At 34.3% G+C, this 27,881-nt stretch overlaps 1 protein-coding gene and 1 long non-coding RNA gene across 3 annotated transcripts in view; one reads left to right on the top strand and one right to left on the bottom strand.

Annotated features, from left to right (window-relative positions):
* The window catches only part of LOC145724330 (uncharacterized), a 111,200-nt gene that overhangs the window by 80,524 nt on the left and 2,795 nt on the right, over positions 1-27,881 (top strand). The gene's annotated exons all lie outside the window — the stretch shown is intronic.
* Positions 3,023-27,881, bottom strand: part of poe (E3 ubiquitin-protein ligase-like protein poe) — a 121,917-nt gene continuing 97,058 nt past the window's right edge. For both annotated transcript variants that reach the window (XM_081972490.1, XM_081972489.1), the window contains 12 exons: positions 24,327-24,468; positions 24,132-24,265; positions 23,825-24,070; positions 23,582-23,762; positions 23,413-23,511; positions 20,642-20,819; positions 18,640-18,862; positions 18,404-18,562; positions 13,190-13,357; positions 12,981-13,128; positions 3,307-3,463; positions 3,023-3,245 (listed from right to left, as the gene is read on the bottom strand). In XM_081972490.1, coding sequence (XP_081828616.1) covers positions 3,181-3,245; positions 3,307-3,463; positions 12,981-13,128; positions 13,190-13,357; positions 18,404-18,562; positions 18,640-18,862; positions 20,642-20,819; positions 23,413-23,511; positions 23,582-23,762; positions 23,825-24,070; positions 24,132-24,265; positions 24,327-24,468 — 1,900 coding nt within the window. In that variant the 3' untranslated portion in view covers positions 3,023-3,180. The remainder of the gene's footprint in view (positions 3,246-3,306; positions 3,464-12,980; positions 13,129-13,189; positions 13,358-18,403; positions 18,563-18,639; positions 18,863-20,641; positions 20,820-23,412; positions 23,512-23,581; positions 23,763-23,824; positions 24,071-24,131; positions 24,266-24,326; positions 24,469-27,881) is intronic.

Genomic DNA, 27,881 nt, shown 5'->3' on the forward strand with positions numbered 1-27,881 from the left:
TTTGAGATAGTTCTGACAAATTTGACTTAAAACTGTACATTTGTACGAAATAACCGAGTTTTAATGAAAATTTGATATTAGTGATTGGGGGTTCTTTTATGACATTTTTGGCAACTGTCAAAATTGGTGAGTTTACAGTAGAAGGCTAGATTGACAGCTGTCAGAAATTTAACCTTGATTTTTGAGATAGTTCTGACAAATTTGACTTTAAACCGTACATTTGTACGAAATAACCGAGTTTTAATGAAAATTTTATATTAGTGGTTGGAGGTTCGTTTTTGACATTTTTGGCAACTGTCAAAATTGGTGAGTTTATAGTACAAGGCTAGATTGACAGCTGTCATAAATTTAACCTTGATTTTTGGGATAGTTCTGACAAATTTGACTTAAAACTGTACATTTGTACGAAATAACTGAGTTTTTAATGAAAATTTGATATTAGTGGTTGGAGGTTCTTTTTTGACATTTTTGGCATCTGTCAAAATTGGTGAGTTCATAGTACAAGGCTAGATTGACAGCTGTCATAAATTTAACCTTGATTTTTGAGATAGTTCTGACAAATTTGACTTTAAACCGAACATTTGTACGTAATAACCGAGTTTTTAATGAAAATTTGATATTAGTGATTGGGGGTTCTTTTATGACATTTTTGGCAACTGTCAAATTTGGTGAGTTCATAGTACAAGGCTAGATTGACAGCTGTCATAAATTTAAAATTGATTTTTGAGATAGTTCTGACAAATTTGACTTTAAACCGTACATTTGTACGAAATAACCGAGTTTTAATGAAAGTTTTATATTAGTGGTTGGAGGTTCGTTTTTGACATTTTTGGCAACTGTCAAAATTGGTGGAGTTTATAGTACAAGGCTAGATTGACAGCTGTCATAAATTTAACCTTGATTTTTGGGATAGTTCTGACAAATTTGACTTAAAACCGTACACTTGTACGAAATAACCGAGTTTTTAATGAAAATTCGATATTGGTTGTTGGAGGTTCTTTTTTGACATTTTTGGCAACTGTCAAATTTGGTGAGTTCATAGTACAAGGCTAGATTGACAGCTGTCAGTAATTTAACCTTGATTTTGGGGATAGTTCTGACAAATTTGACTTTAAACCGTACACTTGTACGAAATAACCGAGTTTTAATGAAAATTTGATATTAGTGGTTGGAGGTTCTTTTCTGACATTTTTGTATTTTTGACAACTGTCAAATTTGGTGAGTTTATAGTACAAGGCTAGATTGACAGCTGTCAGACATTTAACCTTGATTTTTGAGATAGTTCTAACAAATTTGACTTTAAACCGTACACTTGTACGAAATAACCGAGTTTTTAATAAAAATTTGATATTCGTGGTTGGAGGTTCTTTTTTGACATTTTTGGCAACTGTCAAATTTGGTGAGTTCATAGTACAAGGCTAGATTGACAGCTGTCATAAATTTAACCTTGATTTTTGGAATAGTTCTGACAAATTTAACTTTAAACCGTACACTTGTACGAAATAACTGAGTTTTTAATGAAAATTTGATATTGGTGATTGGAGGTTCTTTTATGACATTTTTGTATTTTTGGCAACGGTCAGATTGAGAAGAAGACTCTCAGGGTTGCCACGTCCACTGTCATTTGTCTGTCATGTGCAGCAGTGATTGGCCCAAATGCCTAATTTGACAGTTATGAATAAAACGTCAACGCTATAATTGAAGTAATTTTTCTTTCCAATGTTGCCAGGTCTACCGTTAAAACGTTTTTGTAGTTCTTCTACCGTTCTCCTGTTTTTTGTATATAATCTACCGTTTTTAATTACGTTTTTGCCATTATATTGGTGTGAAACTTTTTATATACTTTTTCAGTTTATTGAATAGGAAATTTAACAAGGATTCTAAAAATGCGCTTTAAACAGTCATTTTCTTACTCCAAATTATTCTCTAAAACCACGTGATGTCTGTCACTAATGGCAGAATTTTCAAAGTTTTACTAGAATTTGCATGAATTACATTTTAACACAGTTTTCGAAACAAGACACGATTTTCTGAGATTTAACAGTTATTTTGACAATTGTCCCTCAATAGTCTTCTAAAATCACGTGACAACTGTCATTAACGTAAAAAACTGTCAAATCATGCTCTAAAGTTGCAAAAATTAGGATTTAGAAACGTTTTCTTGCAGTATTTGATATAAAACGTGTTTCTGAGATTTAGGACAGTTAAGGCTAGATTGACAGCTGTCAGAAATTTAACCTTGATTTTTGGGATAGTTCTGAAAAATTTGGCTAAACCGTACACTTCAAAATTGGTGATTTCATAGTACAAGGCTAGATTGACAGCTGTCAGAAATTTGAGCTCGAATTGTCCGTTACTTTCTGAGAAATTTGACTTTGAACCGGATATTTGTGCAAAATTACTGACTTTTTAGTTGTAAATTTGTTTTGTGACACTACAGCCGTTTGACACCTTGACAAAATTGGATTGTTTGTAGTATAGGGACAGATTGACATGTGTCATAAACCTTGACCTTGATAGTGTACGGAGATAATAGTCGCTCAAGGGCAATCAAAAAAAGTCTTATCTTTGGCCAACGTTTCGCTCTGTCTTTGTTTAAAGCTTCATCAGGACCTACAAAATAGTATATTCTAAAACAGGTATGTCAAGCGTTGTTATGAAAACGCCGAAAAAGTTGGTGAGTAGACTGTTAGTAGAAAGCGAAAACGCTCTAGGACAGAAAATGATTCACTTTCTGTGCAAGTGCGGCGAATAACCACTTTCTGCTTTGAAATAGAAGCGTACATGAGGTACTTTCAAAGTCAGTAGTCGAAAAATTAAATAAAGACTCAAGCAACCCGTACAAACAGTCAACACAAATAACAATCTTGAGTCTGATTGTTGTGCAACAGTAACGTAGTTTGAAAACTGTCAAATTTGGTGATTTTTATAATCCGGTCCCTAAGGAAACAATTTCACTTTTTGCACATCAGGAAACGTTTTTGGTTAAGGAATAGTAGAGAATTACAATGAGACAACCCACTTAGATATTAATTATTTAATGTTTCAACCTTTAAAAGTTACAACTATATAGCGTGAAATAATTTAGTAACAGCATTTCAAATTCATGACTAAGAATATGTTCAACACAAGCATAATTTAATAGTGAAGGATAAATAATCGACTAAGTTTTTTCCATAATTATTTTACATTCGCTAGGATTGAAGTAATGTAGTTATCGGGCTCTGAAATCGCTTCTAACAGACCTGAAACGCGTGTTTTAAAATAATTATTCTGCTGAAGTAGGTTTTTCTAAGCTGAACTTACCGACTACGTCGCAATATTCGCCAAAAGTGGTGCAGGGTACCAGTTCGTCCACGTAATACGCCAACAATTTCTCCGAATTCTTTATGAGCGCCTCATCATTGTGTCGGATGTAATCGGCGAGGTTCGTAGGCCATTTTTCTAAATCACCTTCTACGTCCTGTAAGACAGTACAATTAGATTATATTATATATAATTGTAATTTTATGTTTATTAATTCACTATCAATTCTTTATTGTCTGTAGGGATAGTTGAATAACACAAAATGGTCACAGTAAATTTATTTGTTCTCTAAACCATCAAAAAACGCCCAATATGTAGTACGTTTCCATGCTAATTTTCAAATCCGTTTTGAAACTAGATTGAGCTTTTGACAAAACGCAGAAACGATTGAGATGTGTCATTTGAGTTCCCATGCACTTCTTTCTTCATATTCGTCAAGAGTGTCCACCCCACAAACTGGATGATGGTCTGGCACTCAATATTTCATCAAGCATGGCAAAATAGTTACACTCTGAACGGACTTCTCCACTTGTCCCATTTTTACGCTTCACTTTATAATACATGCACTTCAATGCTTTCCATTTATTTTTAATTTGCAAAACGTTCTTAGTGGTTACACTTTTCTTTACTAATTCCTCAGAAACCAATTGGTAAATTTCTCCATTTTTATACTTCTTGGTATCAAAATACTGATTGATGTTTTGTGTTTGGAAAAATTGATGTTTTGTGTTTTTTCTAGTAGAAGTTTTACTTCTTTGTCCAGCCAAACATTTCATGTAGCCATGATAAGGTAAAATGTAATTATTGCTTACTTTCTTAATAACAACAATTAATGAAATTAGAAACAATTCAAATGATAAAATTAAAAATTTTCAGTTATGTTCTCTAACTTAAAGAAGTGAAAAATGACATTTACACGTTGACAATACACAATTGTGACGTATTTTTTCGATTTTAAAATCGTTTTTATTTTTAAGGTGTTTCCATGCTATTTCAATCCCGATACCGATCCCAAAAATCGGCGAATCGACCTTAAAGTGAAATAAGATTGAAACCGAATTGAAAACGGGTTTACAAAGCAAAATTCTAGCTATGGTGGGCGGCACTAATTGGAGCAATGCACGTCATCAGTGAGTTTGACGTTTTGAAAATGCATTCGTATTGCTTACGCCTGTATTCATAGTTCTTCCTTGAGGTTCCCTCGATCCTCAAGGTACCCTTAACGCACCAAATTTATTTCATAGACGCTCTTCGGCTGTTAAGGGTTATGAAGGTACCTTTTGAGGCCACCTCGACATTAAATTATAGGTTAAGTTGCATCCTATTGACGTTTCAAGATAAGAGGCACTCCCTCTGGTGATCAGTTTTGAAAACAGTTTCGGGCATTCCAGCTGTCATTTCTTCGTTTGTTTACATTGATTTTGGTTAGGAATTTAGCAAATATGAAGTGACAGCGTCATATTATTTATAATGTTAGGTTAGGAACGTGTTGCCCGATTTTAGTTCAACTGGCGCTGCGATCTTAACTTGAAACGCCAATTGCTTGTATATTTTTAAATTGTTTGGATAAAAGTATGGATTTAGATGAGGGTTCTTAATTTTGTGGACCATGCAGTAGAACAACCGAATGATTATTTACGCTTACCGAAAAGTGATGCAGAAAATCCTTTTTTCTAATTTTGGCATATAAAGTGACACTTTTCAAAACTGATTAGAGTGACAAAACGTTTTACTTTATGTAACTAGTTATGAAATGTTCATTTCATCACTCCCTGTTTTTATGCATTTCCGTAGAAACATATGGGCGACATCCATCATAACATGTCGTTGTCACTGTTTATACAAGGTGCTATGAAAGTGAATATTTGTGTTAAATCACTTTAAAAGATGGTTTTTACCGCTTTTTGGTCAAAATTAGAAAAAATTATGTATGCAACACGTTTCGAAAATGTCTTATTGTGTAACTCATTCAAATTGTAGGACCTCGCTGCGCTCGCCCTACAAACATTCATTCGTTACACAAAATCGATCTTTTCGTAACTGGTTACATAAATAGCTATTAATGAATGAATTTAAAAGAAGATACAGATTTTCAAAATTTTTCATTACAGAGGAGGTTTTTCCTCCTGAGAAATTCCCTAGAAAACAATGCAGATCGTGGATTACCGATCCCTGGAATTATGCAGGTATTAACAGCCTTAAGATTTTACACTACTGGAAAGAGGAGCTCAAAACTGGTTTTTTAAGTGGTTGAACCACCCTGAACTCAGTTCCCGTCACCCTGAGTTACAGACTCAGATTCTCAGATAACTGATTTAAAAATAATTTGTTGCATCTAACCAGTTTTTGCTAAATAACTCGAAAACGATGAAAAATTTTAAAAAATTACTACTTCCTGTACTGAGCAAAATGTTTGAAAATATAAGAAATAGACTACAACACTTAATTGGACAACACATACCGTTATACCAATTCGGTTTTAAACCTAAGCACTCAACTGTTCACCCCTTGTTCATACTAACTAACAACATTCAAACTACACATCTTGAAAACAAGAAATCAGCATGTCTCTTTATGGACATCAATAAAGCATTTGACAGCATATGGCACAAAGGACTACTATACAGGGTGGTCCAAATTGATTGTAGGATAATTCAAGAGTGGAAAGTACATAAAAAATAAACTCCAAAGTGTCATATAAACTATAGTCGAAAAGTGCCCTCTAGCGGAGCTAGCGAACTGTAAGACAGTTTTTTTAATTTTAATTCCTAAACGAAAAAAGTTACCCAAATGAAATTTGGAATGCATGTTTGCTATGTTGAGTATGTATATTTGGAATTTGTGCGTAAATAAAAAAATTCGCTTCTGTTCCAAATTGTTACTTCAAAATGGTGACAAATTTGCCAAATTTCATTTGACTTTTTATTGATTAGTAACTAAAATTAAAAAAACCTGTTTTTTGGGGCACATATTTTGGGGTTTGCTAGCTCTGCTAGGGGGCGCTTTTCGACCATAGTTTATGACACTTTCGAGTTTATTTTTTATGTACTTCCCACCCTTCAAGTATGTTACAATCAATTTGGACCAGGAGCACCCTGTATAAACTAAACAAACTGAACACCCTTTCCTTTCCTTTTAATCCTGAACAAGAACTACCACAAAGGTCACCTTTATCACCCTTCCTCTACAATATCTATTGCCATGACATATACAACCACAATCTACTTGACAAAAACTACATAAGCGAACATGACTACATTCTACAATATGCTGACGATACTGCACTCATAGTTCATACCAAATCTACGGCAGCTGTAAGGGAGCTTCAGACATTAACAGACAACACGACGGCATGGTTCTACAAATGGAGATTAACACCAAACCCCACGAAAAACCAACTACTCTTACCAAATCACAACATAAAAGACAACTCTCCCACAATAACAACAGACGGTAACGTAACTACACCAAGACCAGAAATAAAATACTAACACTTGACCAAAAACATGCACAAAACGTGAGAACTGAAATTATTAAACGAACTAAACATTTCAAAGCTCTTACGTACAAGAACAGAGGTATAAGCACAAAACTGCAACTAAAATATACAAATCTATTTGCAGACCTGTACTCGACTACGGACACATACTAAGAGTTAATGCGACCAGCAAAACAAAAAAAAACACATACAAACTACAGAAAAAATTGCACTTAAACTAATAACCAATATTAGACACCCTCAGAACCCGCTACATAACCCATCTAACGAATTACTCTACGAACGGACACAAATGACAAAAATAACAGAACGATTAACGAAACTAGAGACAAAATGGAAAGGCAACCTCCTCTCCCTCACAAGACCAACTTAGACAATCTCGCTACGCCTTTCCCCAATATACTCTGTTGGAGAATTTTACCTAAAAACCGGACTAATTGTTAATTTTAACCTTTTTTTTTTGTAAAACATTTTTTTTAACATGTAAATACAGGGTGGTCCAGTTTTAAGTGTCAATAATTCACCATTCGATAGCCAATCAAAAAATAATAAGTTGACTTGCATTATGTAATTTTTCTGAAAAACGTTTCCTAAGATACAGCCCACCAAATTTCAATTTAAAAAATCGTTTTATAGTGTAAAACTGAACATTCAAGACTTGTGAGAGTCCAAATTTGTACTGAATAGTCTAAAAACTTGCTATTAACTACTAGGAATAGTCTCATAATTCGTTTTTTCACACTGCCTTCCTGGTAAAAACTAAAAACAGTCCAGAAATCAAGACAAAGATTGTATTGTACATAAAACTCATTTTTTGCTACTAAAAATAATCTAAAAGTTGAAACTTTACTAGGACTAAAGAAATTCCAAAAGTCTATTTTCAGGATTTTAATTGGTGTACAACTCAATTTTATGAAACAAGACTACAAGCAAATTAAGCTTTCGGACTATTTTACTTCTCAAGACTAATATCGTAGCATTTGGTATCAAATTTTTTTACTTTTATTACTGAAGAAACTTGACTTTTGGAAATAGTCTTAAACTCGATTTTTCAGTCTTAAAAAGCACTAAAAACAGTCTGAATTTCTTAGAGATACTACAATTTATTGCACCTATGAGTGTAGAAATTTAATAGTAAAGAAGCTAAGCTTGAAATGACATTTTCAAGACTATGGACAGTGTCCAAACTGGCTTTTAGGCCTGATAAGTCAAAAGATAGTCTTGAAGCATCTTAAAGCACTAAAAACAGTCTGATTTTCCAAGCTGAAAGCAATTTTGAAACACTAAAAATAGTCCAGAATTCTAAGAAAATGAAAAGCAAAGTAAAAAGTACGAAAAGTTAGTTTTCAAGACAATTTTTATGAATCTAATGTCAATGTACTGTTTCTAAGACTATTTTCAAGACTAAAATATTGAAATTTGTTTTCAAATTATGAAAACTTACTTCAAATGCAAATTTTACGTTTCTGATGTCACTTTTTGGTGTTCAAGTCAATTTTTAAGGTTTAAATGTATGAATTTATAATCAAAAATTCTAGAAAAAGTGTTTTTTTATGTAAGCAAGTCAATTTTGAATATTAAAGTCTCGGGATGTGTATGAAAACTAGTTAGAAACACAATTTTTAATCTTCTGAAATCAATTTTTATCTTTTCTAAATCAATTTTCACAACTAAAGAATTTCAGTTTATTTGAAAACTATGAAAACTGGCTACAATGAAATTTTTTAGGCTTCTTAAGTCAATTTTTCGTTTCCAAGACAATTTTTAAGTTTGGTTGGGTTAGTTTTGGGTCTTTGAACGTAATAACTGAATTATCTCGTAAACGAAGTTTCAAATTAGAATTGTATAAGAGATAATTAATTTTTCATCGTGAACAATAAATTTAAAAGAAACTGTAATTTTTGAAAATATCCAAAGACCTAGAAAATAAGACAGAAACATGAAAACTATCTTCCTGTATGTACGCTTCTGGAGAATTTTGGCAAACGTCATTCATAATGAGTATTAATTGCATGATTGCTTAGCCTTTTTCAGAAAAATGACATAATATGTTAACTTATTTTTTGATGGGCTACCGAATGGTGAATTATTGACATTTAAAACTGGACCACCCTGTATTTATGTAAATACATTAAGCTTTATTTCTGTTACATTGACAGAAAGACCATTGTAGGTAAAGATGTTCTTAATGGACTCCTTAACTCAGCACCGCTAAATTTGCATTACCGTTTTTGCTTCCAGTATGCAGGGTGTGCATGAAAATTATGGTGCTTGCCTCTTTTCGGTCACCCTGTACGCAATATTTGAGATAGAATTTGTTGCGTACCACCACTGGAAAAAGGAGCTCGAGACGGTTAATTTGAGCAGTTCAACCACCCTGAACTCCCAAAAATAACCGAATTACAGGGTGCTCAAATTTTAACTGATTTGAAAATTTGTTGCATCTAACCAGTCTTTGCTAAATAACTCAGAAATGGGGAAAAGAAGAGAAAGTTTAAAAAAGACCACATCTGTAAAAACTGTAAAAAGCGGCAGAAATCTGAAAATTCCAATTGCCCTCATTTAGATTTTATTACATAACCGTTATTCATAATATATCTTTTCTTGTCTAACTTTACCTAAATCTGTGGTACTGAAAGAGCAAGCAATTTCAGTTTTTTTGTCACCCCAGTTATAGGTTAAGACATTTTATGGATTTACGGTGTTGACAGTTTTTTATGATTTGCAAGGGCGCCTTACTCAAGGGGCTATTTGAGGAGCGTCTGTGAATCCGAATCGTCGAGGGCAACTCAAGGCGGCCTTGAGTAAGGAAGGCTTAAGGGTTCCTTTGAGGTGCGACTATGAATACGGGCATTAGCGATTAGTTGCGACTAAAATTGTCAGAGGCCTTTACAAGAGTCTTAAACCTTAAAAAAATGTTTCAACTGCCTAGAAGTCTCTAAATACTCGAAAACCTACTAAAAAATGCCAGACAACTAATCTAACCTCTAGAAAAATCGATTTTAATGGCCAAAGGCTTCTAAATACTATCAAAAACCTCCTAAAAATTGTCAGAGACGATTAGAAGAGTCCTAAACCTTAACAAATTGTTTAAAACCCACAGAAAAGTCTAAATACTATAGAAAACATCCTAAAAATTGTCAGACGAATCTACAAGTTTCGTAACATTTAGAAAAATCGTATGTAATAGCCAGAAGCTTCGAAATACCATCAAAAACCTCTTAAAAATTGTCAGAGGCCTTTACAAAGTTCTAAATCTTAGAAAAATCGTTTATAATGATCAGAGGCTTCGAGGTACCATCAAAATTGTCAGATGCCTTTACAAGTGTCCTAAACCTTAAAAAAACTGTTTAAAATGGGTAGAAACTTCTAAATACTATAGAAAACATCCTAAAAATTGTTAGACGACTCTACAAGTTTCGTAACATTTAGAAAAATCGTATGTAATAGCCAGAAGCTTCGAAATACCATCAAAAACCTCCTAAGAATTGTTAGAGACCTTTACAAGAGTCTTAAACTTTAAAAAAATGTTTCAACTGGCTGGAAGCCTCTAAATACTATCAAAAACCTCCTAAAAATTGTCAGACAAGTGATCTAACCTCTAGAAAAATCTATTATAATGGGCAAAGGCTTCTAAATACTATCAAAAAATTGTCAGAGACGATTAGAAGAGTCCTAAACCTTAAAAAATTGTTTAAAACCGACAGAAAAGTCTAAATACTATAGAAAACATCCTAAAAGTTGTCAGACGAATCTACAAGTTTTCTAGCATTTAGAAAAATCGTTTATAATAGCCAGAAGCTTCAAAATACCATCAAAAACCTCTTAAAAATTGTCAGAGGCCTTTACAAAGTTCTAAATCTTAGAAAAATCGTTTATAATGATCAGAGGCTTCTAGGTACTATCAAAAACCTTCTAAAAATTGTCAGATGCCTTTACAAGTGTCCTAAACCTTAAAAAACTGTTTAAAATGAGTAGAAACTTCTAAATACTACAGAAAACATCCTAGAAATTGTCAGACGACTCTACAAGTTTCCTAACACTTAGAAAAGTCGTGTATAATAGCCAGAGGCTTCGAAAAACCATAAAAAATCTCCTAAAAATTGTCAGAGATGATTAGAAGAGTCCTAAACCTTAAAAAATTGTTTAACACCGACAGAACTCTAAATACTATCGAAAACATCCTAAAAATTGACGGACAAGTAATCTAACCTCTAGAAAAAACGATTCTAATGACCAAAGGCTTCTAAATACTATCAAAAACCTCCTAAAAATTGTCAGAGACGATTAGAAGAGTCCTAAACGTTAAAAAATTGTTTAAAACCGACAGAAGACTCTAAATACTACAGAAAACATCCTAAAAATTGTCATACGACTCTACAAGTTTCCTAACGCTTAGAAAAATCGTTTATAATATCCAGAAGCTTCGAAACACCATCAAAAACTTCCTAAGAATCGTCAAAAGCCTTTACAAGAGGTTTAAACCTTAAAAAAATGTTTCAACTGGCTGGAAGCCTCTAAATACTATCAAAAACCTCCTAAAAATTGTCAGACAAGTGATCTAACCTCTAGAAAAATCTATTATAATGAGCAAAGGCTTCTAAATACTATCAAAAACCTCCTAAAAATTGTCAGAGACGATTAGAAGAGTCTTAAACGTTAAAAAATTGTTTAAAACCGACAGAAGACTCTAAATACTACAGAAAACATCCTAAAAATTGTCATACGACTCTACAAGTTTTCTAACGCTTAGAAAAATCGTTTATAATATCCAGAAGCTTCGAAACACCATCAAAAACTTCCTAAGAATCGTCAAAAGCCTTTACAAAAGGTTTAAACCTTAAAAAAATGTTTCAACTGGCTAGAAGCCTCTAAGTAGTATCGAAAACCTTCTAAAAGTTGTCAGAGACGATTATAAGAGTCCTAAATTTAAAAAAATTGTTTAAAACCAACAGAAATACTATAGAAAACACCCTAAAAATTGTCAAATGACTCTACAAATTTCCTAACACTTAGAAAAATCGTTTATAATAGGCAGAAGCTTCGAAATACCATCAAAAACCTCTTAAAAATTGTCAGAGGCCTTTACAAAGTTCTAAATGTTATAAAAATCGTTTATAATGATCAGAGGCTTCTAAATACTATAAATAAAAATAAAAAAATTAAAATTGTCAGAGACGATTGGAAGAGTCCTAAATCTTAAAAAATTGTTTAAAATGGGTAGAAACTTCTAATTACTATAGAAAACATCCTAGAAACTGTTAGACGACTCTACAAGTTTCCTAACACTTAGAAAAGTCGTGTATAATAGCCAGAATCGATATACCATCAAAAATCTCCTAAAAAGCGAAAAAGACTCTAAATACTATCGAAAACATCCTAAAAATTGTCGGACAAGTAATCTAACCTCTAGAAAAAATGATTCTAATGGCCAAAGGCTTCTAAATACTATCAAAAACCTCCTAAAAATTGTCAGAGACGATTAGAACCGTATTTATGTTTAAAATGGGTTGAAACTTCTAAATACTATAGAAATCGTAAAAATTGTCAGACGAATCTACAAGTGAAACAAAAACTTAACACTTCGAAAAATTGTTTTAAATAAGCAGAGGCTTCTAATTGCTATCATAAACCTCCTAAAAACAGTCAAGGACATTAAAAGACTCATGAACCTTAAAAAAAAAATTAAAATGGGCAGAAACCACCAAATACTATCAAAACTCTCCCCAAATTGTAAGATGGCTCTACAAGTGTCCTAAACCTTAGAAAAATCGTTTCTGATGGCCAGACGCCTATAAGTACTATCAAGAACTTCGTGGGAAACAAGCAAAGGAAGAATTAATAATCACACTAAAGAGACAATATCACAAGCGCTAAACGTGCTTCGTGACGTCACACGACGCTTAGACCGAAATTCGTCGCTTGGTTTGTGTTTAAACTTCTCATAATTTTAGAACAAAATTTTCAGGATTGTTCTTCAATTACATAATTAATAACTTATTACATTATTTAAGTTATTTTCAAGTACCAGTTCATCGATTCATGAGTAGTTAAACTACTTTACAGAAATAATTCGTGATTTAAAATAATTTGCAATTGAAAATTTAGTTATTTAGTTATTGTAAATCACTTAGTTTTTTTTTATTAATTGCGACAGCTCTGTTTGAAAACTTACCTTAAAGAAATATTTGTAAATTGCGTCTATCAAGCCGAAGAAGAGCAAATAAGTCTTGTACACTGCATAATCCTTGGTCGATTTATCACTTAAGCCTGTGCCCGGTCCGCCGGGTTGAACAGACCTGGCCTGGGCGATCAATAACAGTCTAAAAATTAATTATTGCGTAATTACTCTCTATTTTCATTTGCAGAGCAACTCGTTTTTACCTCGATAAGTGCGATAGTCTTTCTTTCTCCCACTCTCCCCTGCTTTTAATGAACACAGCCATTGTTGACATGTATAATGGCCCTTCGGCTTGATAAGCCATATCCACGGTCATTTCGCCGTTTATGTAATGGTTTAGCGTCGAAAATTCTCTGGTGTATGCTCGAGTTCTGTAAAAAATACTAATTGATGCAACACTTTCTGGCATAGATTAATATTTTGGGCTGTTGATACAAAAACCAGTGTATATGAAATAATTGGTAGTAAAGATGGACGCAATGTTGACAGCGCTACCGTTAAAACGGTGTATGTACCGTTTTTGTGGTTCTTTTACCGTTGTATACAGGGTGTCCGTTTTACGAGCTCAACCATGGGGATCTCGGTTATTTGAAGAGAAACAAAGTCGGTTAAATTAGGACAAAGATGTGCATTTTCAAGCTTTGTAAGATGTCGTTTTAAAAATTACAAAATTCCGACTACTTCCGGAATTATCTGGAAAAAATCGAAAGAATTTGAAGAGACAAATGAAAATGACATCGTCACAGCCCACCGCCCTCTATACTAGAAAGCCTAAAAGGTCACTTTTAATGGCGGCGTTAGCGGTTTTCGTTTTATACACAAACCTATGCAGATGCAGTAAGAAATATGTTGTTTTTATTTTCGTGTAGTTGATTGCAAGTTGTGACTGAAAAATCAAAAAAAGGTTCATTCCTGACCCAGATATGTATGGATAGAGCTTTTTTATACACAATCAAGTCCAGCCTAAACAAATTGGTTAGAACATTTGTCCTGGATAGTGCAACACACAGCAAACTAGTTTAAACACTGTTCAATGTAAGAAAATCTGTAAATCCTTGAAACTAGGTAAGCAAAACTGATAAATGGTTCTTATGTTATTACCAAGAACATTCATTCAAAATTATTTTTGTTACTCTCACAATGAAGGATGCTTTAAAATGAAACTCACATACCTGTGCATGTAACAAGTACCTAATAAGTTTACTGTACTAGAAAGCTCTTGTACCGACCATTGAGTATAGTGTTGGAGTAAAATCATCTCACTTCAAAGTGTTCAACCACTGTTGAGTTAGATCCGGTTTTTTGTAAAGTAAAAAACTGACACGGTTGGGCTTTTTCCTGAATTGCTGTTACAATGTGGCTTGAAAAACTTATGAACGGCAGCAAACAAAAATAACTTACGCAAATAACCTCAAGTTTTGATTTTAAACCGTAAAAATTCATCTAATCCTCAAAAAACTCAATTTCCACAATACAAACTGTCACCACTATTCCCGCCATATTGGAATTTTTGACAAGCACCTTCTAGGCTGTCTAGTATAGTAGGCGGTGCACAGCCACTTTTTCTCCTGTACAAGATGGCGGAGTCAAATTTGGAATCCGACGTTTCGATTTTCCGAAACCATCATCAGCTTTATTTTTCCATATGGGCGCCATCTTGGATTTTTGATAGATTCAGCTTTCTTTTCTGGTCAAGATGATGTATCTCATGTTACCATTCGGACTTGCAGTTTGGAGGAAATATGAAAAATACTTTCTTGGCGAAGAGGGCCTGTTTTGATAAACAAATTATTGACACTCCGACTGGATGCCACCTGCATTTACTAATTCGATGTTGTATTATTATTAAAAGGCCTTTTCAAGTGATATCTCATACATTTAATCCGAAGGGGCGATATTTTTGTTTTTTTAATACTCTCCAAACTGATTGGTGAGATGTGTCAATTTCTTCTGCTCTCGCCCTTGTGGATGTAGATGGATTATCTTGGTCCTAATGAGAATTTCTGTGCTGTTTAAACTGTGCCAAACTTAAGTGAGTTACTTTTCTGAAGTTGTTAACAATTTACTCACCGCTCGTAAAATGTCCGCTTTATTAACATTTTGTCTATTGACACGTCTTTGTGACCGAAAAACAATTTTAAAAGAAAAAAGCGTTGAAACAAGTAAAAGTGTGTCAAAGTGTATTATTCTTTAAAAAACATATAGCAAATAACAAAAAAATTAAATTCTTGCTGATTTTTCTGAAAACAAGGCGTTTACAATTCGTGGAATGTATTAAACAGTTTCTGCCAGAACTGAGGCAAAGTGGCACACATTGCAATCTGTACATGTCCACATTGTTCTTCTCTGTTGAGTTTTGCTGCTACATTGATTACATAGTCTGGAAGTACCGTATACTGGTAAATGGCTCGCCTTGTCTATACGAGTTTCCAAAGAAACCTGCTTTTTGAATTTGTTTTCATCTGGGTTTGGTAGTGTCCTATCTAAAGACCTTTTTCTTTCTGGTGCACCTATCAGACCAGCTGCTACAATAATTCTAAATTGTTTTAGATCTAAAGATTTGCCTTCAGACCTTTCTCGATAAATTATGAAAGAGTTTACGATTGTTGTATCTAAAAAGTGCCAAATAATACGGTGGTACCATTTTTTACTTTTTCTGTCTATGACATAGCATTTTTTTAGCATATCAACTTTATCCACAAATCCCATATATTTGTTATAATCTGCTACTAAAGAAGGGCATTCAATTGTTGAAATTGAGCCATCTTTTTGTCTTCTATGTACAAAATCGTTTTGTTCCGGATTATAGTAGTTGCTTAGAAAATACGCTGTTTTTTTATCAATCCATTTTAAACATACCAGACCTTTTTTTGTCATCCGCCAGTCAAAATTTCCACGACTCATATCTTTGTCCGCCCTCAAATCTTTTGGTAGAAACTTTTAATTCTTCCTTACAGTACCACAGGCATAAATATTATTGTCTCTCAGATGCATCAAAAGAGCGACGTTGGTAAAATAGTTGTCAAAGAAAACTTTGTGGTAACCTCCTGCCAAGGTCTCTCACTACTCGCCCACCTAAATCTTTTTCTGTGATGTCATTGAGTTAGTGCAAGGAAATGCTTCTAAAGGAGTTTCTAAGAAAGCAACAGGTTCAACAAAAAGGTTCATATTGGTCCAAATTATTTCAGTAGCCTTATTATTATCCTCAATAGCAGGTCGTTTTGTTGCCAATACTGATAGGGGGATTTCATCTTCAGAGTCAAATTCATCAATCTCAGCAACCATATTATTCTGAGTTTCGACACAGATATCTCTAGAACATCTTCTTCATCTCCATGCACATAATCTCAAGCTACTGATTCGCCATCTGACGGAATTTCAGCCAAATGATCATCGTCATTGTCTGAATCTTCACCAATAATTTCATACAACTCCTCTTGAGTCATTTGCTCCAAGTTGGTATAGCTCCAAACCGATTTTCCTATACAGTGTGTCCCAAATTCGTTCTACATGTATTGGGATTTCGGTAACCGTAAGAGCTACAGAGTTGGTGAAATGGGGAAAGTTTTAGAGAATTTTATGTGAAACTTATTTCCGGTTTTCAAATTAAATTATCTTTCTCCGTTTTCCGGAAAATTGGGAAAACGTCAGAGGCTGCATTTTAAACACTCTTTAACAAAGCCAAAGAGAGTTTTGAAACTAAAACATTATTAAGGCACTTTTTTAGGTAGAACACGATGACGTAATTAGAAAAATTTATCGTCATGGGTTTCCGAGATATGGATGATAACTTTGTAAATTCTTCTGGCCGCCTTCAAGATGGCTTACATTAGATGCATTTTTAGGGTTTAAAATCAAAACTTGAGGTTATTTGCGTAAGTTATTTTTGTTTGCTGCCGTTCATAAGTTTTTCAAGCCACATTGTAACAGCAATTCAGGAAAAAGCCCAACCGTGTCAGTTTTTTACTTTACAAAAAACCAGATCTAACTCAACAGTGGTTGAACACTTTGAAGTGGGATGATTTTACTCTAACACTCTACTCAATGGTCGGTACAAGAGCTTTCTAGTACAGTAAACTTATTAGGTACTTGTTACATGTACAGGTATGTGAGTTTCATTTTAAATCATCCATCATTGTGAGAGTAACAAAAATAATTTTGAATGAATGTTCTTGGTAATAACATAAGAACCATTTACCAGTTTTGCTTACCTAGTTTCAAGGATTTACAGATTTTCTTACATTGAACAGTGTTTAAACTAATTTGCTGTGTGTTGTACTTTCCAGGACAAATGTTCTAACCAATTTGTTTAGGCTGGACTTGATTGTGTATAAAAAAGCTCTATCCATACATATCTGGATCAGGAATGAAGCTTTTTTGATTTTTCATTCACAACTTGCAATCAACTACACGAAATAATAAAAAAAAAACATATTTCTTACTGCATCTGCATAGGTTTGTGTATAAAACAAAAACCGCTATCGCCGCCATTAAAAGTGACATTTTAGGCTTTCTAGTATAGAGGGCGGTGGGCTGTGACGATGTGTCAGTCATTTTCATTTGTCTCTTCAAATAAGTCCAGGAAAAATTAAAAACGTTCTTTCAAAATTTCGCTTTTTTCCAGATAATTCCGAAAGTAGTCGAAATTTCGTAATTTTTAAAACGACATCTTACAAAGCTCGAAAATGCGCATCTTTGCATTAATTTAACCGACTTTGTATCTCTTCAAATAACCCAGATCCCCATGGTTGAGCTCGTAAAACGGACACCCTGTATAATCTACCGTTTTTAATTACATTGTCATTATGTTGGTTGTGAAACTTTTTATATATTTTTTCAGTTTATTGAATAGGAAATTTAATAAGGATTCTAAAAATGCGCTCAAAACAGTCATTATGACTCCAAATTATCTTCTAAAACCACGTGATGCCTGTCACTAATGTCAAAATTTGACTAGAATTTGCAAAAATTACATTTTAACACAGGTTTTGAAACGATTTTTTGAGACAATCACGTGACAACTGCCACTAACGTCGAAACTGTCAAACTGTGTTCAAAAGTTGCAAAAAAAATCCGTTTTTGCAAATAGTGCTATATTGGCAATTTTTTATTTTACTCTTAAAATTGAAAGAATTTTGGGGGTATTAGGGGTCTTTTTTTATCATATCTCGGTAACATGGTAAATTATGTTTTATGTAAAAACATTCACGACATTTAAACAATTAGAGCAAATTTAAAGAGTTTTTTTGAATTTTCCAACATTTGACCTAAAGTGGATTTGTCAGGATTTGAAACCAGAGGATTCAAGATCGGTATGGACATTTTTAGACACGAATCTATTAATTTACTATCCCACACTTTGAATTAGGTAATACGCGCACCAAGTCTGTAGCAGATTTAAAATAATAGTTACTTACGTGTTGATGACGTAAAGACCCACATGAATTAAATAAGGCACCATGTGCAGGTTGCTCTGCGGTCCTCCACCTCCCGTATCTTCGTGGAACGACTTTTCTTGAGCGAAACGAAGCAGTAGCAACTTCAAATCGTGAATTGTGGATGAGTGACCGATATCTCTGCAAAATACCATAAAAAATTAATAATGTCTTAATGAAAAATTGTTTTCAAAAAGTTATGTCGGTAAAACGCTCACCTGTGATTGGTGCTCTCCTGCAAATAGGTATTATGTCTCGCTAAGCAACTGGCAAAGGCGGATTCCGGCACCTGGGGACCCCACAACGGTAGCAAACCGTTACATTTCGTGTTCGCGTTCTGTAACGCCGCGGATTCCCATTCGTCCCGAGCTCTGGCCAATCGCACAGCCGACATATGACAATCAATGTGGACTACATTGAAGTGAGTCACAGTGGAGTAGCCTAATCAAAGTAATAAGCTGAATTAAAAGTTAATAATACACTGATGCATCAAATTAGCGCACCATCTGAATTTATTATTGTAAAAAAAGTAAGAATAACAAAAATTAAAATCGAAATCAATCAGAAAAAAGGTTCTCATCATTCTATTTGAAATTTTGGAGATATGGACTGAAAAACTTTGAAAATTACAGATTAAAGTCACATGTGTGGCAGCTGTCACTGCGAAGTGTGAATAGGTCACGTGTTTTCACTTATAAAACTACTGTACAGGGTGTCTCAAAATCGATGATTTTACGGGGTATCACCAAAACTGGTAAAGATAGAGCAATGCGATGTTTGCGCACTTTTTTTTGAAACGAACGCGCAGTCGTGCTTCCCACAGCTGTTCCCGCCTCTGAGCTACAAGGTGAGTTTAAAAATAAGACAATTTGAAACAAAATAAAAATGGCTTCCCATAGAAAATTCAACGTAAAATCCAAATATCAAATCCGTTTGTTTTTGGAACACATCGTTATTAATATACGAGCCAAATATACTTTTTTTAAATAAGACACCCTATATATTTTGCAGATTCCGAATAAGCAAAAAATTACCCTTTCAAAAACCTAAAACATTATAGAGATATAGTATTGTACGCTAAAAGTACGTAATAGAAAGCTAAAGTCATGAATCTCTGAAAAATCTGAAAACAGCATTGAATGACGTTTTATGGAACATGTTTATTTGTCCGTGAATGTCTGAGTGATATAAAGGCTGCATTCGTTTGGTATTTATGACTCTAAAACTGTCTTCTGATCCTTAAAAAAAGTCACTAAAAGCTTTCAAACAGTTTTTAGAAGCTCAGAAACACCAAAATGCCACCAGTGTCTTTCAAACTGTCTTCTGAGTCTTGAAAGTATTACAAGAGGTTCTCAAAACGGCTTTTGCTGGTCAGAAATACCAAAATGGCATAAATAGATTATGATCTTTTAAAATCTCACCAGAAGTTTGAAAACTGTTTTCAGTTGCTTAGGTTGAGAGAAAAATTGGTTAAGTTTCAAGCCCTCTAGCGGCCAAAAGGTTTAACCTACCAACCAGTGTTGTGATATCCTTAGAAAGCCCATTTCATTAACTTCATAATTGACGTACAAAAGTTTATATAGTGTGGACTAAATAAGCGAGTTTTTACAATTAATTGTAACACTGCACTAAAAAAGTAGTAAATAAATTTATCAAATTTGACGCACTCTAGCGGCTTAAACAATAAACCAACCAACCAGTGTTGCCATATCGTTGGAAAGCCGATTTTATTAGCTATTCAATGATGTATAAAAGTCTACACAGAGTGTACCAAATTGACGAGTTATTTACGATTGAAACAATTGGTCAAATTTGACGCCTTCTAGCGGCCAAACCGTCAAACCAATTAACCAAAGTTGTCATATTTTTACCAAGCCCATTTTATTGGCTATCCATCGACATATTAAAGCCCTTACCATTCCAGTCAAATAAGGAAGTTATTTAGGTTTAAACAAAACAGTGATGAAAATTGAACAGAAAACATTCAGTCAACTTTGGCGCCTTTTAGTGGCAAAACGAGTCAACCGGTCAAGCAAAGTAGTTATATCGTTGGAAAGCCTATTTCATAAGCTATCCATCGACATACAAAGGTCCCTATATTATGTGTCAAATAAGATAGTTATACACGATTGAATATGACAGAGTGTATAAAAAATTATAAAAAAGGTAAATTTAGCAAAACGTGATTTAGAAAACGCGTTGAATTTTGGCAATACTTACCGACAGTTTTCCGAGGTTTGTTCTCAAACTCTTCGACGTTACACCGTTTTGTAAAAGTATAAATTCCGAGAACTTTATTGGGTTGATATTTGTAGCCTTCTCTGCAAATGCAACAAACCAGACCGGATTCCTCTCCCAACTCTTCCATTTGCTGGAGAATCGTTGATTTTGCGGTTACCTGGAAAATGCGAATTCCATTCCATTAGCTTACTAATTATTAACTGTATGTGATATTAAAAACAATTTGTGAACTTAGTGCATTAACTCAAATTTAATCACTGTCCAGTGCACTACTCACTGTCCCAAATAAAGTGGCAGTGATTGATTTTGTATTGATTTTGTGAATGTCGGCTTTATAATTTTTCTTTTATGGAGCATTAAAAATTAAAAAAAAACAGACCTTTAATTTGAGAAGTATTCAAGAAAAACAAACGAAAAACTAGAGTCAAGTTTGACGCTCTCTAGTGGGGCCTAATGGGGCAACAAAGCAGTCCACGTCACGTGATAGCCCTTTTCATTAGCTTTCTTTTGTTATATGGTGTGTCTATACTGAATGTTTCAAATAAGCGAGTTACGGACAATTGTTTGAAAAAGCTCACGAAATTTTGGGCTTTCTATACTAACAGCGGCAATATTGGATTATTCTCAATAAAAGTGACCTTTTTTACTAATTTTGAACTAGGGAACACAAACCTGTCATCCATTTTGTTCTAACCGGTACGGTTTCGGAGATAACTTTAAAATTACGGCAATTTTGACAGTTTTTAGGGCGTGGCAGCCTTAAAAAATTACATTTTGCCAAATGACTCTCCACGTCACATTTCTATCAATAACCTGAAGCTATCTAGGCAACCAATCAGACAATTTTCAAAATTAAAAAAAAATCAAGGGGAACCCCTGTAAAAAATGTCAGAAATTCAGTTTTTTTATTTTTCAAAGTCAAACGGTGTGCTGAAGAAAAAATTGTCATATTTAGTAAAAGTTATTGTGTCCCATCGGGGTGTGTACCTGATAAAAATTTCACACCCCCAACTCGGAACCGTTTTCGAGATATTTATGAAAATATTAGAAAAAAAATAATCAACTTTGACGTCCCCTAGCGGCCAAACGGTATAACTTAGCCGGGTCCGGTCAACGTCACGTGATAGCCCTATTTATTAGCTTTCTTTTGTAATATGGCGTGGGTATACTGAATGTTTAAAATAAGCGAGTTCCGGATGATTTCTTGAAAAATTGAACGAAATTTTGACTAAAATTTGAAATTTGTGGACTTTCTATACTAACAACGGTCATATTAAATTTTACTCAATCAAAGTGACCTTTTTACTAATTTCAAATTGGGGAACACGAACCTGACATCCATTTTGTTCTAACTGGTACGGTTTCGGAGATAACTTTAAAATTAAGGCAATTTTGACAGTTTTTAGGGCGTGGCATCCTTAAAAAATTACATTTTGCCAAATGACTCTCCACGTCACATTTCTACCATTAACCTGAAGCTATCCAGGCAGTCAAGGACAATATTCAAAATTAATAACTTTTGAAAAAAAAAAAAAAAAAAACAACTTTGACGTCCTCTACCGGCTAAACGGTATAACTTAGCCGGGTCCGGTCAACGTCACGTGATAGCTTTATTTATTAGCTTTCTTTTGTTATAAGGCGTGTCTATACTGAATGACTCAAATAAGCGAGTTCCGGACGATTTCTTGAAAAATTGCACAAAATTTCGACAAAAATTTGGAATTTTTGAACTTTCTATATTAACAGCGGCCATATTAAATTTTACTCAATCAAAGTGACCTTTTTACTAATTTCAAATTGGGGAACACGAACCTGACATCCATTTTGTTCTAACTGGTACGGTTTCGGAGATAACTTTAAAAATTATGGCAATTTTGACAGTTTTTAGGCCGTGGCACCATTAAAAAATTACATTTTGCCAAATACCTCTCCACGTCACATTTCTATCATTAACCTGAAGCTATCCAAGCAGTCAAAGACAATATTCAAAATTAATAACTTTTGAAAAAAAAATCAACTTTGACGTCCCCTAGCGGCCAAACGGTATAACTTAGCTGGGTCCGGTCAACGTCACGTGCTAGCCCTATTTATTAGCTTTCTTTTGTTATATAGTGTGTCTATACAGAAAGATTCAAATAGGCGAGTTATAAACATTTTTATGGAAAATTGCACAAGAATTTACTTGAAAATGAGTTTTTCTGAGACTGTCTGCGTGGATTACTGGATAACCGTCGTCAAGGTAAATTTCGAACTTGGGAATACGATTCTGCTGTCAAAACGCACAAAACAAAACTAACTGCATTTGTAATATGAAAATTACAAATACAACTACACAAAGTAAAAAATAAAGCAAAAAAAATTCAAATTACAACTGAAAAAAATTCTCAACCAACGTAGAAAAATTAAAATTTGTTATGCAGGATTACGTTCAGAAATATCGCCGGTACACCCTCCGTGACGTCATTTGACAGTTTGTCGACACCTGTTCTACTTTTAAATATGGCGATCAGATGACACATTGTCAAATTATGTTTAAATAACATACGTTAAATTTCCATCTCGCTCAGTTGATAAGTAATAGAAAAGAAACGACAATTATTACGTCACTGCCACTAGCTCTAAGACAGACTGTAGTTTAGTTAGCAAGTTACTTTTTCGGCGACCTTATTAACTGCAACATAAACTTAACTATTTATGTGGGTTTTTATAAACAAATAAATACAAAAATATCCAATCAGGAGTTAACATACCTGACCCTTGTCGTTAGTCCTCATTCCTAACTGACCCAGTTGTTTTTCTCTCATAGCCATAGCTAAACGTTTCTTTTCCGATCTCGTAAATTCTCGAACCTGTAAAATACAAAACAAAATAACTAAATTATACTATTTATTACAATTTAAGTCAATAACAAAAAAATACCTCTTCTATTTGCTTAGCAACGGCAGGATTAGTACACAAAGCTTCCAACAAATTTTCGGCCAGAGAACCGACGTGTTCATCTGAAGAGACCTGTTCCAGTCGATGAATGATTGGAATAGTGTCGGCTTTAGCTATTTCCAACTGAGTATTCTCGTGACTGTGAGCTAAACCGGTCAAAAATCTAAAACATTTTTGTTACTAAATAGAAAATAGGTCAACAAATTTGAGTTTCACAAGTTTCACCTTAATACGTATTTCAAAGCTGGCTTTGATATGAAATCCTTAAGTTCATCACTATCTGTCCGAAGTAAAGTAGGTTTTACACAAGGTGCATGCATTGTAATGTACTCTAAAGCATCCTTGACTACATTTAACGACAATATATTATCTTTCAAAGTATTGCCAATTGCGTTTCGTTCAATGCTGTTAGTTAGCATACAGAACATTTCCAGTTTCTGCTGATCTTCTGGGGTATGTTCAAAGTCATATCTGGTGAAATAACGTTAAAACTAGTGCGTAACTAACTATACTAATGCAAAACAAAAATTACCTATTAAATTCTAGCACATTCTTAAAGTGGTCTAATAATATTTCCATTTTTTGTTTGTTGCCGTAAACGAGCGCTGCCAGTACTCTGGTTAAATGTGAGAGCACCGCAGTACTATTTTTAATAGAAGGATGAACCTGCAATATGCAAAATATTACAATAAATCGCGTGCGTTGATTTAAATTTTATGCAACGTACAGTGAACGATAATAACGCCTGGACGTATTCAGGTCCACCAAAGGTCGCGGACAGTTTTTCAAAAACGTCCAACGGTTTGGTAGTTGCTTTCGACATCAAGGTTTCCATGATGTCCAGCACTTGTTCGATTAATGCTGATTGACTGCAAGAAAATAATGGAGTGGACAATTGTATCAATGTGTATATAAGCCTATCTTTAGAGCTAAGTTTCGTTTTGGCTGCGACATTTCGTATTCTTATTATTGTGTTTGTTATAGTCTGTTCAGTAACTTCTTAGAAGGTCAGGTCTTCTTAGAAGGGTTCAGTCGCATTTACAGCATCTCTTATCATTCTTAATGCATCTAGAAGCTTTTGACAATTTAAAACAATTCTTGGAAGAGTGATGGGAAAGAACACACAGCCTTCTCCACAAAAAATTTATTCAAGCCCCCCAAAAATGTTAGAGGGGTCGCTCGACATATGTTTCGGGCACATAAGTACCCATCTTCAGGAGCCCATATGACAAGGTGAAACGCCGGCTGTCTTTCTTCAAAGGGGAGACAGCAAGACCCAAGTTTTTTAAAAAATTAATATGCCGTAAGGCCAAACATTACTGTTGTGCTTAAAAAATCTTATTATGGAGAAAAAAACACTAAGACTAAAGTAATACTAAATAGTTCACATTATGTGTTTAGGTCGGGGCGACCCTTAGAATTTAGGATAGAAAGTTCAATCATCTTAAAATTTTTTTAAACTAATGTCCGGTTGCACGAAGCTAACAGAACAAAAATGTTAGCTTGTTAAATGTTAGCTTAATTTTAATTGTCAGTAGCATTTACAAACCACTGGCACTTTCTTAATGGATTTCGGGGCATCTGACAATTTAAAAGAATTCTTGGAAGGTTTAAGACACTTCTCTGGCAATTTATAGGTTTGCAGTATTATTTAGAGAGCTCTGGCACGGTTCTAGAGGCATCTGACAATTTAAAACAATTCTTGGAAGGTTTATGATACTCGTAGGGGACTTGGCAATTTCTAGATAGTTGGCAGTATTATTTAGAGAGCTCTGGCACTTCCAAAATGATTCTAGAGAAATCTGATAGTTTAAAACATATCTTGGAAGGTTTAAGACACTCGTAAAAGCCTCTGGCAATTTCTAGAAGGTTTGCAATCGTATTTAGGGACCTCTGGCGCTTTTTAGTAGGTTGTCAGTAGCATTTACAAACCACTGGACTTTCTTAATGGATTTCGGGGCATCTGACAATTTAAAACAATTCTTGGAAGGTTTAAGACACTTCTCTGGCAATTTATAGGTTTGCAGTATTATTTAGAGAGCTCTGGCACTTCCAAAATAGTTCTAGAGGCAGCTGACAATTTAAAACAATTCTTGGAAGGTTTTTCTGGCAAATTTCTAGAAGGTTTGCAGTACTATTTAGAGAGCTCTGGCACTTCCAAAATGGTTCTAGAGAAATCTGATAGTTTAAAACATATTTTGGAAGGTTTAAGACACTTGTAAAAGCCTCTGGCAATTTCTAGAAGGTTTGTAATCGTATTTAGGGATTTCTGGCGCTTTTTAGTAGGTTGTCAGTAGCATTTACAAGCCACTGGCACTTTCTTAATGAATTTCGGGACATCTGACAATTTAAAACAATTCTTGGAAGGTTTAAGACACTTCTATGGCAATTTATAGGTTTGCAGTATTATTTAGAGAGCTCTGGCACTTCCAAAATGGTTCTAGAGGCATCTGATAGTTTAAAACATATCTTGGAAGGTTTAAGACACTCGTAAAAGCCTCTGGCAATTTCTAGAAGGTTTGCAATCGTATTTAGGGACCTCTGGTGCTTTTTAGTAGGTTGTCAGTAGCATTTACAAGCCACTGGCACTTTCTTAATGGATTTCGGGGCATCTGACAATTTAAAACAATTATTGGAAGGTTTAAGACACTTCTCTGGCAATTTATAGGTTTGCAGTATTATTTAGAGAGCTCTGGCACTTCCAAAATAGTTCTAGAGGCAGCTGACAATTTAAAACAATTCTTGGAAGGTTTTTCTGGCAAATTTCTAGAAGGTTTGCAGTACTATTTAGAGAGCTCTGGCACTTCCAAAATGGTTCTAGAGAAATCTGATAGTTTAAAACATATTTTGGAAGGTTTAAGACACTTGTAAAAGCCTCTGGCAATTTCTAGAAGGTTTGCAATCGTATTTAGGGACCTCTGGCGCTTTTTACTAGGTTGTCAGTAGCATTTACAAGCCATTGGCACTTTCTTAATGGATTTCGGGGCATCTGACAATTTAAAACAATTCTTGGAAGGTTTTAGACACTTCTCTGGCAATTTATAGGTTTGCAGTATTATTTAGAGAGCTCTGGCACTTCCAAAATGGTTCTAGAGGCATCTGATAGTTTAAAACATATCTGGGAAGGTTTAAGACACTCGTAAAAGCCTCTGGAAATTTCTAGAAGGTTTGCAATGGTATTTAGGGATTTCTGGCGCTTTTTAGTAGGTTGTGAGTAGCATTTACAAGCCACTAGCACTTTCTTAATGAATTTCGGGACATCTGACAATTTAAAACAATTCTTGGAAGGTTTAAGACACTTCTCTGGCAATTTATAGGTTTGCAGTATTATTTAGAGAGCTCTGGCACTTCCAAAATGGTTCTAGAGGCATCTGATAGTTTAAAACATATCTGGGAAGGTTTAAGACACTCGTAAAAGCCTCTGGCAATTTCTAGAAGGTTTGCAATCGTATTTAGGGACCTCTGGTGCTTTTTAGTAGTTTGTCAGTAGCATTTACAAGCCACTGGCACTTTCTTAATGGATTTTGGGGCAACTGACAATTGAAAAGAATTCTTGGAAGGTTTAAGACACTTGTAAAAGCCTCTGGCAATTTCTAGAAGGTTTTCAGTCGTATTTAGGGACCTCTGGCACTTTTTCGAAGATGGTCAGTAGCATTTACAAGCCACTGTCACTTTCTTAATGGATCTAGAAGCTTTTGACAATTTAAAACAAATCTTGGAAGGTTTAAGACACTTGTAAAAGCTTCTATCAGTTTTTAGAAGTTTTTCAGTCGTATAGGGCACTTCTGGCACTTTTTATCAGGTTGTGAGTAGCTTTTAGAGGCCACTGACACTTTCTTAATGGATCTAAACTTTTAACAATTGAAAATAATTCTTGGAAGGTTTAAGACACTTATAGAAGCCTCTGGCACTTTTTTGAAAGTTCTCAATAGCATTTACAGATCTATGGAACTTTCAAAATGGAGAAAAGAAGTCCTAGCAGAAGCCTTTGGCAATTTAAAACAGTTCTGAGAAGGTTTAAGACAGTTGTAGAGGGCTCTGGAACTTTTCTTGAAAGCAGGGACCGGAATTCTAAAGAGAAGTGTACGTAGAATGTGACAGAAGAAGCTGACACATGGCAGGTTCTAGTCACATTCTACAGATCTTTCTCTTGATAATTCCCTTCCCTCGTTTCAAGAATACGCACCCAGGAAGGTTTAAGACACTTGTAAAAGCTTCTGGCATTTTTTGGAAGGTTGTCAGAAGCACTTAGCTAGGGGGGTCTTTGACATATTCCTAATGG

This window comes from Ips typographus, linkage group LG2 (genome assembly GCF_016097725.1).
Source record: "Ips typographus isolate SLU linkage group LG2, UJ_Ityp_2.0, whole genome shotgun sequence".
Taxonomy (NCBI): Eukaryota; Metazoa; Arthropoda; class Insecta; order Coleoptera; family Curculionidae; genus Ips; species Ips typographus.